General features: G+C 38.7%; 1 protein-coding gene across 1 annotated transcript in view; it reads right to left on the bottom strand.

Annotated features, from left to right (window-relative positions):
* The window catches only part of tll1 (tolloid-like 1), a 54,787-nt gene that overhangs the window by 17,569 nt on the left and 18,990 nt on the right, over positions 1-18,228 (bottom strand). The window contains exons 3-15 of the mRNA XM_075464454.1: positions 12,950-13,072; positions 12,697-12,774; positions 10,947-11,120; positions 10,728-10,845; positions 8,968-9,146; positions 8,317-8,422; positions 6,928-7,052; positions 5,521-5,636; positions 5,173-5,275; positions 3,412-3,528; positions 3,019-3,164; positions 578-773; positions 323-448 (exon numbers count right to left, since the gene is read on the bottom strand). Coding sequence (XP_075320569.1) covers positions 323-448; positions 578-773; positions 3,019-3,164; positions 3,412-3,528; positions 5,173-5,275; positions 5,521-5,636; positions 6,928-7,052; positions 8,317-8,422; positions 8,968-9,146; positions 10,728-10,845; positions 10,947-11,120; positions 12,697-12,774; positions 12,950-13,072 — 1,707 coding nt within the window. The remainder of the gene's footprint in view (positions 1-322; positions 449-577; positions 774-3,018; positions 3,165-3,411; positions 3,529-5,172; positions 5,276-5,520; positions 5,637-6,927; positions 7,053-8,316; positions 8,423-8,967; positions 9,147-10,727; positions 10,846-10,946; positions 11,121-12,696; positions 12,775-12,949; positions 13,073-18,228) is intronic.

Raw genomic sequence — 18,228 nt, 5'->3', positions numbered from 1 at the left:
CATATTTCACCAGCATTTCTGTTTCATTTTCTGCCACAGAAGTGGTTTGTTCATTACTTTCCGTATGTTGGTCATTACATGTATTCAATCTATTTTGTTGGACTGAAGGGTATGTGTGGCATTGGAGCAACAAGGCATTTGCTTTGTGCTTCGTCTGTTCTTTCCTGTTAATGGAGGCCATTCAGATGTTTCTATTCTCTTTATAGCGAGATAGACTCACATCCTACAGAAATAAAAAACACCACACACAAGAATGCACATACCAAATTAATTACACATACAACTTACACACACACACATACACCTCCACACACTCTCTTACCTTCACAGCTTTTTTTGTCAGGGGCCAGTTCGTAGCCTGGGTCACAGGCACACTTGAAGCTGCCGAGAGTGTTGACGCACCTCTGCTCACATCCACCATTGTCTGGCTTGGCACACTCATCTTCCTCTGAAAAAGTGTCGGAACATATGAAAAATGCTTTGGTAAATAAGCCATGTGAGAAAACACAATTGACTGACAAATAAACTGTAAAAAGTAATAAAATTAGTTGTTTTTTTTTCAGCCATGCTCACACACCTTTAAAAAAGTTAGCAGCGAAGCCAGCCTTGTTCACCGTGCCGTCCGAGACAAACTTCATCCACAAAGTGTGTGACGTAGAGCGTACATCTTCAGGTTTGTCGTAGCCACAGAAGCGACCGATCAGAGGGCTTGTTTCAAGTGGGCCATCCCGGACCTCCAAGTAGTCATAGGCACAGCTGTCGTGCCTCTCAATCTACACCAGCACCATGTAAGTATGCACAAACTCATAGTTAGATACAAAAAAACAAAAAAGAGAATGCCTAAATTATCCTTTTCACTATCAAATGTCTAAAATACGTTTAGAGTTGTATGAAGCACTAATCATCTTGCTGCATTCCTGTAACTTTTCTTCTCTCTCTGGTCATCCAACAGGCATCTTTCCCTGAGTCTGGGTCTACTTTTGAAGGAAATTTTCCTTCCTTTTTCCAATTGCTGCCAATGGAAAATTGTAAAGTTTCTTTCTGTTATACTGAAAGGTCCTAAGATGGCATATGTGCTGTAATACAAACGAAAAATACTCCCCTGAAGTAGTAAGCTTCCAAAAACAAGCAAAGTTGCAGCACACATCATTGTCCAGACTAAAGCTTTAAATATTGAATTTTATGGTATATCTTTTGAAATGAAATTTAGGTATTCATATCAGTATAGTTTAATCTTATACAGGTTATCTAATGGAGTTTGTGTGTCTCACACTCTCTTCTTTACTAATGCTTAAACCTGGACATATCTGCTAAAATAAGCCAATTTAATAATTTCCTTTTGCTTTTAACATCATATTTGCTTTGGGAACTGCAGTGTATTCAGAACTATGTCAAGTAACTACCACTAACTCCAAGGGGCCAAGCTTGTAACTACAACAACATGAAGGTATGGCATTACACTGTATCCTGCAGGCTGTGTTGGAGCACAGTTTGACAAATAAGCATGAATTTCTTATGAAACAATGGCTAATTGTTTCATTCTGACAATATTGTGGATGAAAGCCCCACACAGCAAGACTGAAAGTGAGATGGCAGCTGTTTTGAAGTCAACTATATTGGTCAAAAGTGTCTCTTTTTCTTTCGAGTTGTTGCTGTCAGTTTCTGAACAGAAGGTAAATGTATGTGTCTGTAAAAAAAAAAAAAAAGTGCTATGAACTCTCTTGTTTCCCCGAGCGTAACATCCTCATTGAAAATTAGCAGGTGCAAATAAGGTTTTGTGTTCCCATTGATTAGACGATTGGAGCCAGAACTAATAAATAGCTGAAACTACTGGGTTATTTCAAGGTGGACTGAATGCTTATGAAACACTTTCCCTTAGCACTCAAAAACCAGATGTTTGTGGTCACTCGTAGGTTTTCAGACCAGGTTTATCGTCCAGTAAAAGCTTCCTAAAGTGGTAATCTCCCAAATTATCAAATGCAGTTAAGCAAAGGGAAACAATGTCCTATTTCTGAATTGTTTTGATACTCAAGACATGCAAAATTCTCAGACTCTGAAGCGTTCCCACAGAGTTTGAATCAGGATCTCAACTGTTAACTGCTGCCACCAAATGCAGTATAATTAAGTGTCCAAAACATGAAAAGAAGCCTTTGAAAGTGTGTGGCTCAAACTGAAATACAAACTCTCTTGTCTCCATTTTCCCTTGGAAGTCTCTGTAGTCTCATTCTCTTGAAATCACAAACATCAGCTGTCCTCCATTTGAGTCTTAAGGTCCATCACAACTGTGTGGATGCTTCTGTTTTACTTCACTAAAGCCAAAATATTTTTCTGGTCACGTTTTTTTCTTCCAGTTATCTACTCATCATCTGCAGTAGTGATTACTAAATCATTATTGCGCATGAATATTTCTCACAGCAGCATAAATCATTAAAGTAGCTCACATAATATGGCAGCAGGTAACCATGCAACATTGAAAACACATTTTATTATGCAATTAGTTGCTCTAGATTGATCAAATGTTCATCATACAAGAACAGAATTCAGTGTGAGTTATAATGAATAAAACAATTAATTGGCACCAGCACTGTAGTTCATCATAGACAAGCATAATTTACAATGTTAAATTTGCTTACACAATGATCAAAGACAGTCCAGCCATATATTACACTTTCACTGAATCTTGTTAGATGATGTTCACGAAGAGGCATACTTTGTTACACAGTACACTGTTCCCGAATCGAATAGAATAGAAGTCAGTGGATACATTGTGTAATGTGTGACGCCCCTTGTCAATCTGACATTTTACAGCATTCCAACTACGGAACTAATCCTTAACTGCCGGCTTTGTATCCCTGAACACTCATGCATACACACAAACCACACTAACACACACATAAACACGCACTAACACCTTTGTCAGCTCCCTAGCACCTACACTAGCGTGAAATTTGACCCACAGATTCCTAGGCACCTGACAGAGGGGGACAGAGACACACACGCAACCAGAGAGCGGGTCACCTCGAAGGCTTGGAAGCTGAGCCCGACGTTGTATCCCTCCGACACAGTGATCCTCCACACACACTCTTTAGAGGGTCTGTAGTCGTCAGGATAGTTGGGAGACTGAATCTGCCCAGAATCCTTGGTGATTTCCCCTCCACAGATCGCTGCACAAGATAAGAGAGTGAGAGACCAGGAAGAGACAGGATCAATTAGCATCAACTGCTCTGACCACAGACACCTCAAACACATTCTGTGTACACGATGAATAATGAAAACCCCAAGAAAACTTCTCACAAAAGTCACAAGGTCATCTAATTATGTCAGTGCTAACATTGACTTTACAGTCTTTGAATTCATATGTATATGTTTTTATTTTAATAGTTCATTTGGTTGACTGATTGGATGTGTTACCTTCATAAACAGCAGCAAAGCCTTTCCCCACCCAGTTGCTGCTGCTGCGAAACTCAATCCACATTCTGCTATCAGTTGAAATCAAAACGTCAGGAATTTTGTCTCCACAAAACCTTCCTGTAAAACGCACACACACCAAAGAAAACCCAATAAATTCTGCCATCCAATAACAGGATAGTTTATGAAGTATGATGTGACATAAAATTGTACATGTGACAGTGCTACTTAAAATTAAGAGTCTGTGTGTGGGCCAGTAATCACCATGACTCAAACAAATGCAACCTCCACATCCACTTCAGATTTATCTCTGAAACTGGCATAAATGTGATCCCTGTTAAAGTTCTTTTTCAAAGCAACGCAAAGCACAAAGCATTGTTGACAGCATATACCAGTGAAATTAACACAAGTATACACCAATTGTAGGAAACTCGCATGCATCAAGACAAGAGGAGCTACAGGCATGACAAAAAGGAAAGCATCTTTTAGTTTTCAGGTTTATTTATCTCGTTTTCAGTCTTATATGTCAGAATACCTAAAAAAGATAGAAATATGTTCCTTAGCAGGTCTTAAAATTAGCTAAATACACCTCTTGTAGGCCATTACAACATTCTGATTCTTGTCTTTTTCAGAGCTTTTGTTGTAGATTTACTGTGTGGGATCTTTGTTCCTGTTTCATGACCCAGTTTCACCCATTCCTTTGCTGTTAGACACATGGCCTCACATTTGACTCTAGAATACTTTGACATGCAGAAGAGTTCAGAGTCGACTCAGTGATTTCAAGGTGTCCAGGTCTTGTGGCTGCAAAACAAGCCCAAATCATCATCCCTTCACCACAGTATTTGACAGCTGGTATGAGGTGTTTGCGCTGATTTGCTGTTTTTAGTTTTCCCCAAATGTGAAGCTGTGTATTATGGTCACACATCTCCACTTTGGTTTCGTCTGTCCAAAGGACATTGTTTCAGAGGTATTGTGGTTTGTTCAGATCCAACTTTGCAAACCTAAGCCGTGCTGCCATGTACTTTTCAGAGAGAAGAGGCTTTCTCCTGCAACGCTTATTTAAATCGCACTATAATGAACTTTAACATTTAACATGCTAACTGAGTTGTGCAGAGACTGAGATGTAGATCTTGGTTTTTTGGGGGGTTTTTTTGTGTAATTTTCACTGTCTGGCATAGGGGTGAACTTTTTGGGATGTCCACCCCTGGGAAGATTAGCAGCTGTCTTTCTTGATAGGTAAAACCTTACAATTAATAGAGGGTGTGCTTTTTTCACGTGACTGTAAGCATATTTCAGCTGACGCAATTTTTGAGAGTTATAAAATCCACCCTCAGTGGAATACAAAAAGCTGTGGAGTATCTTGGCGTCTCATCAGCCCTCACCTGCTTTTACTGGCTCAGACTTGAACTTTTCACTGACATTTGTAGCACCAGAATTGTGTCAGTGCACCTTATTAGTACTTGTAATGTGTCAAGAAGAAAATTAAAAGCCATTCATCACTTTTTAATAAAAAGTCCTGTAAATCAAAATTTGTTGGAAGAAGTGTAGCTAGAGACCATTTTTATTCCTCTTCGTGTGTAACATTTAGAAACTGGTAAAAACAACACAAAAAAAACAACTGTTCTTGTTCAAATTTGAGATAAATGTTGAATACAAAACAAAACAGAAGATGTCGGCAAGTAGTAACCTTGGTCAGACTATTTATTAGAAGGTAGGCAGTCCTGCTCCTTCAGCTCTCCACATCCTTCTTTGTCATAAACTTACCAAGCAATGGAGCTTTTCTCCAGTATCCATCCCGAACCTCAATGTAGTCATACCAGCATAGACTGCTTTTATACAGATCCATTGTGGTGAAGTTAAGAACAATCTGAAAGAGCGAAAAAATGAAGCATTAAACATATTTAATGCATTTAATCCGCATCTTTGCTCTTCACAGAGCACCTTTAGTTGAGGGGAGTCAGAGCAGAGTAAAAAGAGAGTGTCTTTGGGTGTTAAGACCTCATTTACAAACAGCAGTTACTTTTTTCAATTAGCTATGTATACACATGCACATTCATTGTACTGCAGGGGTCTGCTGAGTGTGCGTGTGTGTCCAAGAGTGTGTGGGTGTACCTTTTCTCCAGGTGTAACAGATATCCTCCAGACACAGTGTGTGTATGAAGGGTATCCGTTGGGGTAACCGGGAGATGAGAAGTTGCCAGTCGAGTCCTGGAGTGTCTCTCCGCACGCTGTAATACACACAAACGCACACACAGATGGAGCTTTATTTTTGTGGCAAGTCCTGCTGTTGTGTATAGTCCTTTCATGTGTGTACTGATGATTCATGTTTAGTACATTAGTAATAAACACTATGGTTTCATGTCTATTATTACTTTCAACATGAACTAAATCCATTCAACTGCCAGGGAACCAAAATGAATGTTTTACAAACTTTTTTTGTCAAAACAACAACCCCACAGTTTAAGTATTGGATATTTCCATATGGAAACTTTTAGAGGAAACCAGTAAAGGAATTTAAATTACCCCCCCCCCCCCCCCCCCCCCACCCACACACACACACACACACAAGAAAATAAAAATAAATAAACCATTGTTTCATGTTGCTTTTGGCCTCTTTCTCTCTTGCATGAAGGAGGCTTCATTAGACTTATAATTCATTACTGTGAAGACATCAAACAGAGCTACAACAGCTGAGTGGGCATTCATGGAAAAATATCAACCAATAATTCCCTTCATTCGTCAGTTCGGAGTTAAATGCTCTCATTTTTTCACAAAAGGAGGTTAGCCAAATGTGCCCCTCCTATCCCATCATGCATGCTGTTTTCCCCCCACAATGCCCTGGGGTTCCGTTCATCTGTCAGTGAATATGGTATTGCTTAGATATGATCTTATATAGTTGAAGTTGTATCTATTTCCAGCTGAAATTCACTAACACAGTCTTAGTCTTTTTCTTGGTAGATTTAGTAGAGAAAACTGATCATTGATATTGACACAAGCTTGTTTGTACATAGAATATTTAGGCAACTAAGATATGAATATTGTTGAATGAAATTGTCTATCAATATCTCAACAAAAAAAAAAGACTTAATCTGCTTGTCTCGTTTTGTCTCATTGTCTCTGGGATGTAACAGTGTGTGTGTGTGTGGGCTATCAAGCGATGGCACCATCTACGATCATAAACCTTTATGACATTACTGAACAGCACGGCGTGAACAGATCCAGATCACGTCAGAACGATTCACCAGGGACGAGAGGAACGCCAGAACAACATGGGTGTGCACAAGAACTCTATAGAGGAATCTGTGTGCGTGTGTGAGACTCAAAAAATAAAGGGAACATCACATGGAAAAACAAATTACTCAACTTCATCCCCGAGCCTTGGAGGGATTAACTAATTCTACGCCAAAGCAGATAAACACAGGTCATCCGTGTATTGTTTCCTAATTATGATGACAGCACACACACATACACACCAACACACACAGACAGTGTGGCATCATAGTAAAGATATATCCGTACCTGGACATCTATACAGCTTCCTTGCTTGTGCAATGTCTCCTTTGCTGAGCCTAGTCCGCTGGCCGATGGCAGGCCGGACCCCATTTTCATCTCTGGAAGGAAGGATGGTATCGAGAAACATCCCACTTCAAGGGAAAGAGCAAACATTTGGTATTACAACATATCAGTGTGTCATCAGAACAGTGTACAAATGTTCTGATGACGTATGTTTGCAGAACAGTCTCTAATTTCAGAAAATAGTGACATCCATGTGAATAATGTTTTCTCTTCTGTGTGTGTTGGAGCTGACCGTAAAAGGGAGGTGCTTATGAAAGTAGGTTTAGCATCGATTCAAAAGCACCCACACACAGAAAGCAGGTAAAAAGAATCAATGACTGTTCTCTCCAAACCCAAACTGGATAATTATCAATGGTAGAGATGCCTAAAAAAAGATTTCTTAACCCTGACAGCATTAGCCAGACTTTCTTCTGATATTTTCCTTTGAGTGAATATATATTTTTTATTATTATTATTATTATCTGATGGTTGCTATTTATTTATTTATTTTTATTTAACCTTTATTTAACCAGGTAAGTCGGAAGGGGCCGATTCTCATTTGCAGCGACGACCTGGCCAAAGCAAAATTATAATACAATAAATGATAACCCAATATATCATCACAAGTAGAAGATTCGGAAACTGATAATAAGGAGTGGCAAGCCGAAACAGTTGATATAACTATAGTAACCAGGACTGACTCTGTAGTCCGGCTAGGTGAGTGCACACCCTCATGTACAGAAGTCTGTATTAGACTCCAACTCAGGGTCTTTGCTGCATATCATCTCTGCTCTTTTGCCAAACTGTCATTATCAATTAAAGGATAAAAAGCCAAAAGGTATATCTTAAATTAATGTTGCTTGAGTGTGAAAGCGGCCAAATGTTTATATTATTCTCTGTATTCAGGTATTTTACATTGCCGAAATGTAACTGCACAATCTGCCAATTCTAAGAAAGCTGTAAATTCTGATTTGACAGTCTGCTGTGGGCAGGGGGCGCATGTCTCCTAGCATCAACATCTACTCTATTTTACACAACAACTCATGTTACTTTGAGTGGAGAGTGAGTTGGTAACCTACAAGACTGAATATGCCCGATGTTAAAAACTGTTTGCTTCTGAAAACACAGACAGGCTGTCTTTGTACATTAATTTTCAACATGGGGGATTAAATGAGTAGTGAAAGTCAGTGGTGGCTCTAACCATCACTTCTGCAATATGTCAAAAACATCAGCACAGAAAAACATTATAACACAAAATGATAACAATCAGAGTCGCTGTTTTACAAAATCACAGAGCAGAGCTTACATTTGAGAAAAATCAGTCTAAACAGACAAGATGCAGCCAGTGGTTACCGTGAGAAGGTGTTCCTGGCATAGTGCATGATACTATCAAAATCGTATGGCTCCCCAAGAGAGTTCACCTCCCCTGGCTCCATCTTGAGGAAGTTGTACTCCTGGCCTGGATCCCACACATTGTGCAAACACACACACAGACACACACGCATTTGTACACAGGGAGATATAGCAGCATTTTTTACTTTCATTACGCATCAACAGAGAGTTACTGCAATGTGTGTTTCTATAAATGCACACACAAATGTATTATTTACAAACTAAGTGCACAAAAATCATATCTGAAATGAATAGAGGGTGAGTCTGAATAGAAAAGGCATTTTAAGGCCATTCATCAAAAATAATGGAGCAGTTGTTGGAAGCACTAATATATTCTAAATAAAACCATGGGTCAGCTCTGATACACTGCAGTGTAATTTGATGTAACACCTGTCAGACTGCTTTGGAGTGCAGAGGAGTGTGTTTGAACAGAAGTGACAGACAGCGGTTCTGACCATCGAGGTGACTTCACAGTCATTAAAAGGCCCATTCACACCAATTCCAGCTCAGACATGAGTGAGACTTTGAAAGCGTTGTCACTTGTCTATGGATAAGAGACAACCTGAATGATTCTAACAGAGACCCAGGTGTCCCCTGCCCAATGGCTCTCACCTGGTTGGATGTTATCCCGGATTATGGTCACGTGATCGTCACGGTCAGGCCGTGTGTGCTCGTGCCAGAAGCCTATGACGTGGCCCAGTTCGTGCACCACAATGCCAAACTTGTCACAGTTCTTTCCTATGGAGATGGCCTGGGGTCCGTTGCCACGACGACCCACATAGGAACAACACCTAAAAGGGATTAGTAGGAAGTTGATAAACAGAGAGATAAGCAGATGATTTTACTACTAATTTGGCAGTGAAAAAAAAAGCATCAACAGTGCTGTATTTAACAATGAACACAGACACACACACCCTCAGTCCTTTCAGGATTTCCTGCTCTGTACTACATCCACCACAGGAACAGAGTAGGGATTAATTTACATATAACGCTGTGATACTGCTGCAGTTTTATAACTCAGTGTATATAAGCTGTGTGAGTTCACATACCGCACTGAACACACGTATGTGCAAGCACACACGCAGGCACACAGATTCTCTTTTCTGGTTAACAGTGACATCCGTGCCAGGCTAACCAATCTGATTAAAGTTATACAGTGAGCTGGTTGCATGGTCAGGCTCAGGAGTCAGTGAACTAGATTGAGTATTTTCTTGCAGAATTTCCAACATCAGTATCAGCAGCTTCTCACACATGCACACAACATAGACATACAACATATAAACCAATGAGTGCACACGTGTACATATATATATATATATATATATATATATATATATATATATATATACATATATTTATACAAAGTGAACATGCATTTCTTTATTTTCTGTCTCACCCAGTCTTGCTCTTTCACAGACACGCTGCACATCCAAGGTGCAGGGTATTTATATATCAGATTAAAGTGTTTAATCTCTAATGCAGCCAGCCTATCACAGAACATGAGACAACTGACATCACCTTTTAATACGCAGATCTTTTGCATACCTAAATGGCTTGTAATGTTACTTTGAAGATCAAAACTGTTTTAGAATAGACTCATGTCTTGAAAGTACTGGTACTTTAGTGAAACATTTTGAATTAAAATAAAATTTGCCGCAGCACCAGATGTTCTATTAAAGAGTCCATATCAGGCTCATTGACGAGGTAAATGTATGTCTGTCTGCCTGTTTATGGACTGTGGGAGGAAACCAGAGTACAAGAGGAAAACACACACAGGCACAGACAGAACATGCAAACTCCACAAAACAAAAGACCCCAGCTATACCAAGAACCTTCTTGTTGTGAGGCGAATAAACACAGTTTGTGTTCAGCCCCATTCACTTTCAATAATTATTATAATCATAGGTTGGAACTGGAGACATTTTTGCTGCAGGGTAATGTAACCTCAACATTAAGACTACAAACCAACATTTGGCTGGATTTGTTATCCTTTCAACCATCTGCACAACATTGTCTCGGAGCGATAAACCCTAATGTCCTGATCTCAGTCGCTCCTAAGCCTCACAACCTACAACATCCAGTAAGTTAAGTGTCACCACTGTACAAACACACTCTGACCCCACCGTGCTGCCACTCGACAGAACAATGCACTTCTGCAGAGTATGAACAAAAGAACTGCACAAACATACAAACACTTAAACCGAGCAGTGTGATTGGTGGGATGGGGAAACAGGAGCAGGACAGGAAGGAAAGTGGAGCCATTGTTGAGTGACCGTATCGTCTCTCACCGTGACAAGGTCACTAGTGAACTCTAGGTACACACAGAATCACACACACAATCCAAGATATACAAAAAAGTCATCCGCACTCACCCGCAGGGTCTGTAAGTGAAGACTATGTAACTTTCTTCATCTGTCTTCTCAATGAAAGTTACGCATGTTTGTTTCTCCCAGTGACGCATGGCCTGCTTGAACATGGCCCTCTGACTACCTGAAACACACGAATCGTACATGCTACTTTTACACAATCACACGTCGGTGTGTATTTTACTGATGCGTGTTGAGGGGCAGCAGTCCTGTGGAGCTGCTTACCAGTGAAGTTTCCTCCAATGACGTAGGGAATGACTCCCCCGGGCCATATTCTCTCAGCTCGAGATGTGGCTGCTCGAGGAATACGACTCTTCATAACTTTAACAGCATTCCCACCTTTCCCAATTTGGCTCTTTGGACTGGAAGTTCCCTTGCTTTCATTCTTTGGGTTATAGTCTGTGGTGAGAAAGAAATCCCATTGAAATCAAACATAAGTGAATGTGTATCAGCTCATAGATGTGCTAGTGGACAATGATATTTCTTCTTACATGTGACATGTGTAATAGTATGTTCTCTAATCAAAGAGTAATAAAAGTGTTTTTACTGAAAATCTAATCAAAATGCATTCATAATGTATATTGAAAACAAAAATGATAAAAAGAGCTCTGTATCACTGTTTGCTTCAATAAAACAGGGATTATGGATGGTGTAACTTTGCCAACTTGCAAGGAGCATTGAGAAGAAAAAAATGTCTTTAACTCTTAAAGGAGTAATCTGTAAAAAAAAAAAAAAAAAAAAAGAAGTGCCTTATTCTGGAAGGAGCTGTCTGGACTCCTTCAGACCTTTTTGTTTCTTGACCCAATTTCCAAGGTAAATTTAGGGCAATGTAATTCAACCCCACTGCAACACAAAAGTGTCATTTTAAGACTGCATAAAAGTAAAAATACTCCATGAGCAGAGTTGTGTTTTGTGCTGTTTTTCACTATCATCTTTTGAGTAACAGAATGATACGTTGAGGGTTCTGACTGGAGCATAATGTCAAGAGAGCCCTTTCAAAATATTTTACAAATAATATCAATGTTTGAATGTTAAAAACCATTGTACTGATCTTATATTTTGCACCTTTAGAGGTCTATTCATAGGCAGAGAATGTATATACTTGCAGTGGTGCATCCGTTTATGACAGCTGTGTTTTTTGATTTTTTTTTAAGACTTAAGGTTGTGAACATCCTCTGTAATTAATGCTATGCATTTGTTAGATGACTATTAGAGGCACTGCTGCTGAAAATGTGTCCAGGTATCCAAAATCTTTGATTTAGGGGATTTGAATACCATCCTCAACACTGTAACTGTCACTTTTGTCAATGATATTAACGTCAACCAAGTGCTAACCTCTTCAAGTCACCTCATGCACATTGTTTACGTTCTGCAAATCTAAAAGTTCAATTCTGTTCACTTGTGTGCTCTCAAGTGGAACCCTCCGATAACAGGTGTAGAACAACGGTGATTTTAAAAGCCAAGAACATTTTAAACCTTTTAACAATGATGAGTTGAAGAATGAAACTTCTTAAGGGGTGGTGACTTGCATGATTCATTGGTTCGGGTTAAATATGTTGATTTGACAATCATGTTAGTGAAGTTTAACAGTTTATGTTTTGTCCTGTTAATGTTTAATTTCACTTAAACTGTTATTGTATAGAAACAATCAGAACTGAAAACATTAGTGCAGGACTTTTTCAATATACTGCATTAACAGTTATAGAGAAACCAAAAGTAACTGCTGAAAGTTTAAATATCTTCATCCTAATTATTACATATTATGTATCTTACTGTCTTGCTACTCTTTTATGTAGTGATGGTTGCATGTTGCAGTTGCAAGCAATGGAGTAACATTTGCTTGAAAAGGAAAGACAACCATCAACAGTGGCTGAAATAAAGTAACTAAGCTTTAAACTGCAAAGCCACTGTTATGGTGCTTAAAACTGTGTTTTTGAAAGAAGTCAAAACTTGCTCTTATTTTGAGATTACTCACCAAAACCAAATCTACGTATTCTCTCCAGAAGTAGGTATAATGACCCTTTCTTCACAGTTTCATGTTCCCCAATGCCACCTGACATAAAAGAAAGCCAAAAAACACAAACAATACATGATAAATTCTGATATCCTCAGGTGGCCTCCTGTCTATTTCCTTCCTTTAAGCTGTTTTACTGCAGCTGATGAGGAAACAAGAGGAAAAGTGTCACATGGCTATGAAAGAATGCAAGTGACTTTCTGAGTCCACCCACCTGACGTGTGCCCCTGTCGGGAGTGTGCATGTATATGTGTGTGTTGCGTCAGGTCTATTGTTCTGTCAATCTGGAACATGCGCAGGTCCTCTTCATCTAAAGCGATGTCGCCCCAAAATACAGCTGGAAGCAAGAAAAAAAGGTTCAGGATTATTATCAATTCAGCCTTAGAATCACCAGCACTATAATCAGCATCATATTCTTCACTCTAAGAAATACCACAGTTATTACTAGGAAAATCCAAGCATGGTAATCTTCAGATTTTAAACAATCATTTGAGAAAAAGGATTGGCATAAGTGTCATTATCATATTTTGTATTCAGTTTAAACACAAGGACTTGAGCCAATCTGGATCCCTGGCCATGGTTCCATCTGTTTTTTGTTACAGGCCTAACGTAAACTGATCCACTGAACTGTTTTGTTTCTTGCATGGAGCCATCTAGGAGTTTCTGTGTACTGTTTAGACAAGGCCAGACAGGTTAAAAGATACTTAGAATGTGATTGGATGAAACATAATTCTGTTGCTATTATAAATGATCTTAAACATGTCTGTAAAAGTAAACCCAATCAGTGAATAGGACACTCCTAAAACCTGCCTCTTGTTTCCAGTATAGGACAGAAATTTATCCAAACTTTTGTGCCTTCTTGCGTCCTTTCGTAAATCTCATAGGAATTCAGCTGTATTGCAAAAAAAAGTCTTAGATGGGGTCCTAGAACTGCCTCTCATAGTGGGATAAGGTTAGTTATAAGTACTTTGACTGGTGTTTATATGTCTGTCAGTTTGAAAGCAGACAGTTTATGTCACTGAGACAGATTCACCTACGTGCTGGATACAGTCATGATGCTTTACAGCTGTGTAGTTGAGATCCAATAAGAGGTTGGATTCAAAAATATGTTTTTGCAGAGTGAACCTGCCCAGTGTAGTTCAGACTTATACTTTTCTTTATAAACAAAATATTGCATGCAATGTCTGTTTCATGTCCCAATATAAATGATAATCACAGCCATAATTCAAACCCAATAAAAATAAATGAGAAATTTAAAAAACAGACAAAAAATTGAACATGACTGTCATCTTTGGGTAAAATATATATATTTTTTTCTTTATTTCTGTCACAAAGCCACTCTTAAGCAAGGTTTTTAATTTCAAATTGCTGGACTTAAGCTACTAAGCTGCCAAAATAATCCTAATGTGGTTTTACTTGCAAGTGTGAATGCGTGTTTCATTCGGTGAGATTAAGGCATTCTTGGAAACAAAAAAACGCTGATTAGGCTTGGATTTGTGTTTTGACCCAGTTTGACCCACTAACACCTCCTGTGCAAAGGTTCCTCTGATTAGGTAAATATAATGTGCCTTTGTACAGTAGGCAGTAGGATACAGAAGTAGTCACACGTACCAGGAAGTAGCTCAGTTAGTCCAAGAATCCTTTCATATGTATGCACTTTTCCTAAGTGATTCTCAGGTGTTATAGAGCTATAATTAGTCCCATCTTCTTTTAGTAGGTTGTGTTTGAAAAACTTCCAATGGAAGCTGTCTCAGGACGCATCCTTATCAGATGAATAAACCTCCTCCACGGGCTCAATTCATCTTTAAGAAGCAGCAGCAGATCTATGCTTTTCTCTTTTCAGATTTTCTCTTTGAATTACAGTATCTTATTTCTTTGCTTTATTTCTGAGTCTGATCCTGCAAGTCAGTTATGGATTAACTGTGAGTCAGGGTTTCAAACTGAGTTGATTGTTTACTTTAGAACAAGACAATGACCAAGCATAGTCCCCAGAAAAAAAAAACTCAGTGAAAGTTTGTACCTGAACTCTGAACAGCAGTTTTAGAGAAATATCAGAGAGTGTCTTGCACCAAAGATTATAACCCAGAACAATGGCAGAAACTTTCTAAATAAATGTGAGCCAAGCTCATTATCAAGAAGAGGTGAAGCCTCAAAGTTTTTCAACAATAGAATATTTCTGGAATTGTTTTTTTTTTTAATTTTACAGAAGTTTACAAAGCAGTCCAAAAACTTTTTCTATTTGATCATTTTGGGAAGAATAATGTGGAACATTTCAAAACTCTATAAGTAGTAATGGTAAATTAGTAGACACAACATTTCTATGACTACCAGCCGACTGGGACTAATAAATCACACAGACCAGGAGCCAAAAAGGAAACAAAAACATTCACTGTCTACAGGAAAACTGTGTTTCAAATTTCTTTAAATGTCAGGTCTATGGGTGAGCTGCAGCACGTCATCTCAAGAGGTACTGTTGGTGGAATCATACAAAAGTTGCAGTGTACATAATACAGCTTCACCATAAAATGAACGTTTCTTGCACAATTCAATCATCATCAAAAAAATTACTCCTCTGTCTGCATCTTCATTCTTGGCTTTTTGTGACTCTCAAACATTATAAAACCACAATCTGTCGTGTATTTATAATGTGTTTCCATCGTACCAAGCATCAGACAAAGTACATCTTTGTGCCTTGTTCACTCAGCTGTTTTTTTATCCATCTCTGCATCTACAGTGGTGCATATCTCCAGCTTCTAACAATGAACAACTACATGATAACCATCACTGCATGATTAGCTGAGCTAAGTTATTGCCCTCCACGGGGATTCAAGACACTAATACATTAACAATGGCATAGGAGAGGCTTGTCACTTAGCTAATCAGGATTGCCACTAAAGGAAATGGGGGTCAGGGGGCCATTGTTTTCAACTTCATTCTATTGTTAAATATATGAGCAAACCCCAGTCCCCACAGATTTAGATACAAGAACACAAGATACAGAGTGGGAGTATGTACTCTGTGTGGTGGTGTGTGATACATTGGTTAAGTAAGTTTGAAGAAGAAGTCTGATCTACAAAGATCTGGAGCTGTAATTGTATTAATTACAATGTGCATTAGTATCTATGATCCAATTGTGCAAGAAACATTTTTATAAGACTTTTCTCAAACTAAAAAGAGTTCCTCTCGTTTAAAAAGTAAAAAATAAAGATTGATACCTCTCTCATATTTGGACACTTAGCATGATACAAAAGCCAGCACATGATTAGTTCAGCTAGGTAGACTGTGTCACATTTGCGCAGTCAAGTTGCATTCTCAAGCAAACCTAATTTAATCAAATTAAAGTGGTAGCATCTGGCTTTCCAAATATTCTCTTTTTTTTTCAAAATGGAACCGCAGTAGCAATCTCTTTCTTTCCCAGAGATCGAATTGAGACATTCCTGCATCTTGATTTGTGCCACCAACAGTGTAACCTTTTAAAATATTTAGACTGCAATAATTGAAACCTTTTAACTCAAAGCCTGAAACTTTGCTTCACAAATTCCAGCATCATTGTTACTTTGTAACACCGGTCCAAAGTTAGTTGTAGGGTATGCACTGTAACAAATTGCTAAAATGAGTTTATGATGATAAATTTGATTAGCTTTTATATGTGCAGTTGTCAAACAGGTTTATTAAGACAAACCAGTTTAATTTGGTGACACTGAGATCCACCACCAATTAGAGCAAATCAGGCTCCAAATTCTCATTTGCCGAAATAAACGTAGCAGCAACAGTAAAATGGATGACAATAATGAACCCTGAACAAACTGTAAAGTGCATTTAAATTTGAATCCCACGTCTGATTTTAAAACATTTGAAAAAAAAGGTTCACTGCATTAAATCAGTTGCTGGTGAAAAAGAAAAAACACGTAAAAAAAATAAGAAATTCAAAATTGGTTTATTTAAATTTTAAGAGGTTGATGTGGGTGTGAGTTATGTGAGTGTACCAAATAAAGTTATAAAAATCACAGAGTTACAACAGAATTAGATGTGGTTTAATAGGCCTGTTTCAGCTGTTATTTCTGACACCAAATTGCACAGCTCCCGACACAATATCTGCCGACACTCTCCTCTTATGTGTCTTCTCAAAAGATGATATCATGGGGAGCCACAAAAAGGGACAAAAATAAGCTAAATCCACTTACACCTAAAGAAGCTGCCATCTCACCAGCAAAAGATTATTGTGAGAATACTTGTATCAACACAGACTGTATCACATTGAACCTGCATTATAAATTAGATTCCCCGTTCCAATTTTCTTTTTTTTTACTTGTGCGGAACATTTGTGCCAGAGAGAGAAATTACACTTGAGGTAGTTTAGTATATTTCTGGACAACAAAGGGAACAACAAAGACAAAGTTTTCTGGGAAAGAGGAGCTGACACAAGCAGATTTACAAAGCGAGAAGAGGAGGGGGAGTACAGTGATAGTAAGTTTTGCCCATTGATTGGGGTCTTGTTAATCCATAGAGATACCAAAAATAGCCCAAAGTCAATCCAAGGTGTGAGGACAGTGAGGCAGGGAGATGCAGGGGAAAAAGTATTGATCTAAAAACCTCAAGACGTCCCAGGAGACCTACATCATGCTGACCAGGGCCTTACTGTTCGCCCTTCAGCAGGGGCACTGCAGCAAACACACAAACACAAGCGCGCACACACACTCCAGCAAGCAGGGACACAACCACACAAGAAAAATGCGCCAAACACAAACTGAGACTCTCACACACAGGGCAGATTGTGGTGTGCTGATAAAAAAGGCAGACATGACAAACTTTATCTCTCTTCAAGTTTACAGCACACATCCCACAGATGTACAACAGAGGCTCTGTGTGTGTGCTTCCGTGTGAAAGTAAAATATATACATAGAAAACCTTGCTAACTGTCATGCAGCAGTCCTCATTAAAACTAGAGGAGTGAAAATATTCTCAATTCCAAGAGGCGTCCTGATGCAGCCATGAATTATTCTACATCAATGCTGACAGGACAGAATTGAGAAATTGCAGCCTACACAAAGTGATAGCTTAGTATATTTCTAGCTGCCAAACAATAGAATTACTGTTCCAACAATATGTTAAATTCAACTGACAAAGTAAAACATCAAAGAGGTAGTTTCATTAAGTATCTTCAGAGTTATGCTTTTGTTATGTGATGAGTGGTAATGTGTTAAATGAGTAGAGAGCTAGTGATACAAATGCCAGAAGTGTTTTGAAAGTGGACGTTTGCACATGTTGAGTCGATAAGGGGAAGCATAAACCAGAAAAGAAACACACATTTTGTAAAGATTGCCTCGCAAAGATACAGTACTTTGGTTATTCAACTAATATGAGACCACATTGGTCGTTTTCACATTGACAAATCATCTTTAACTTTAAAGCTGCAGTCTGCAACTCTTTTTCAAGCATAATGCCTGGAACTGTCCGGGGATTCTGAAAGTAGTACATTAAATACCCCAATAC

The sequence above is a fragment of the Odontesthes bonariensis genome, chromosome 4 (genome assembly GCF_027942865.1).
Source record: "Odontesthes bonariensis isolate fOdoBon6 chromosome 4, fOdoBon6.hap1, whole genome shotgun sequence".
NCBI lineage: Eukaryota > Metazoa > Chordata > Actinopteri > Atheriniformes > Atherinopsidae > Odontesthes > Odontesthes bonariensis.
Note: the sequence above shows the minus strand (reverse complement) of the source record. Positions and strands in the feature narration are given on the sequence as shown.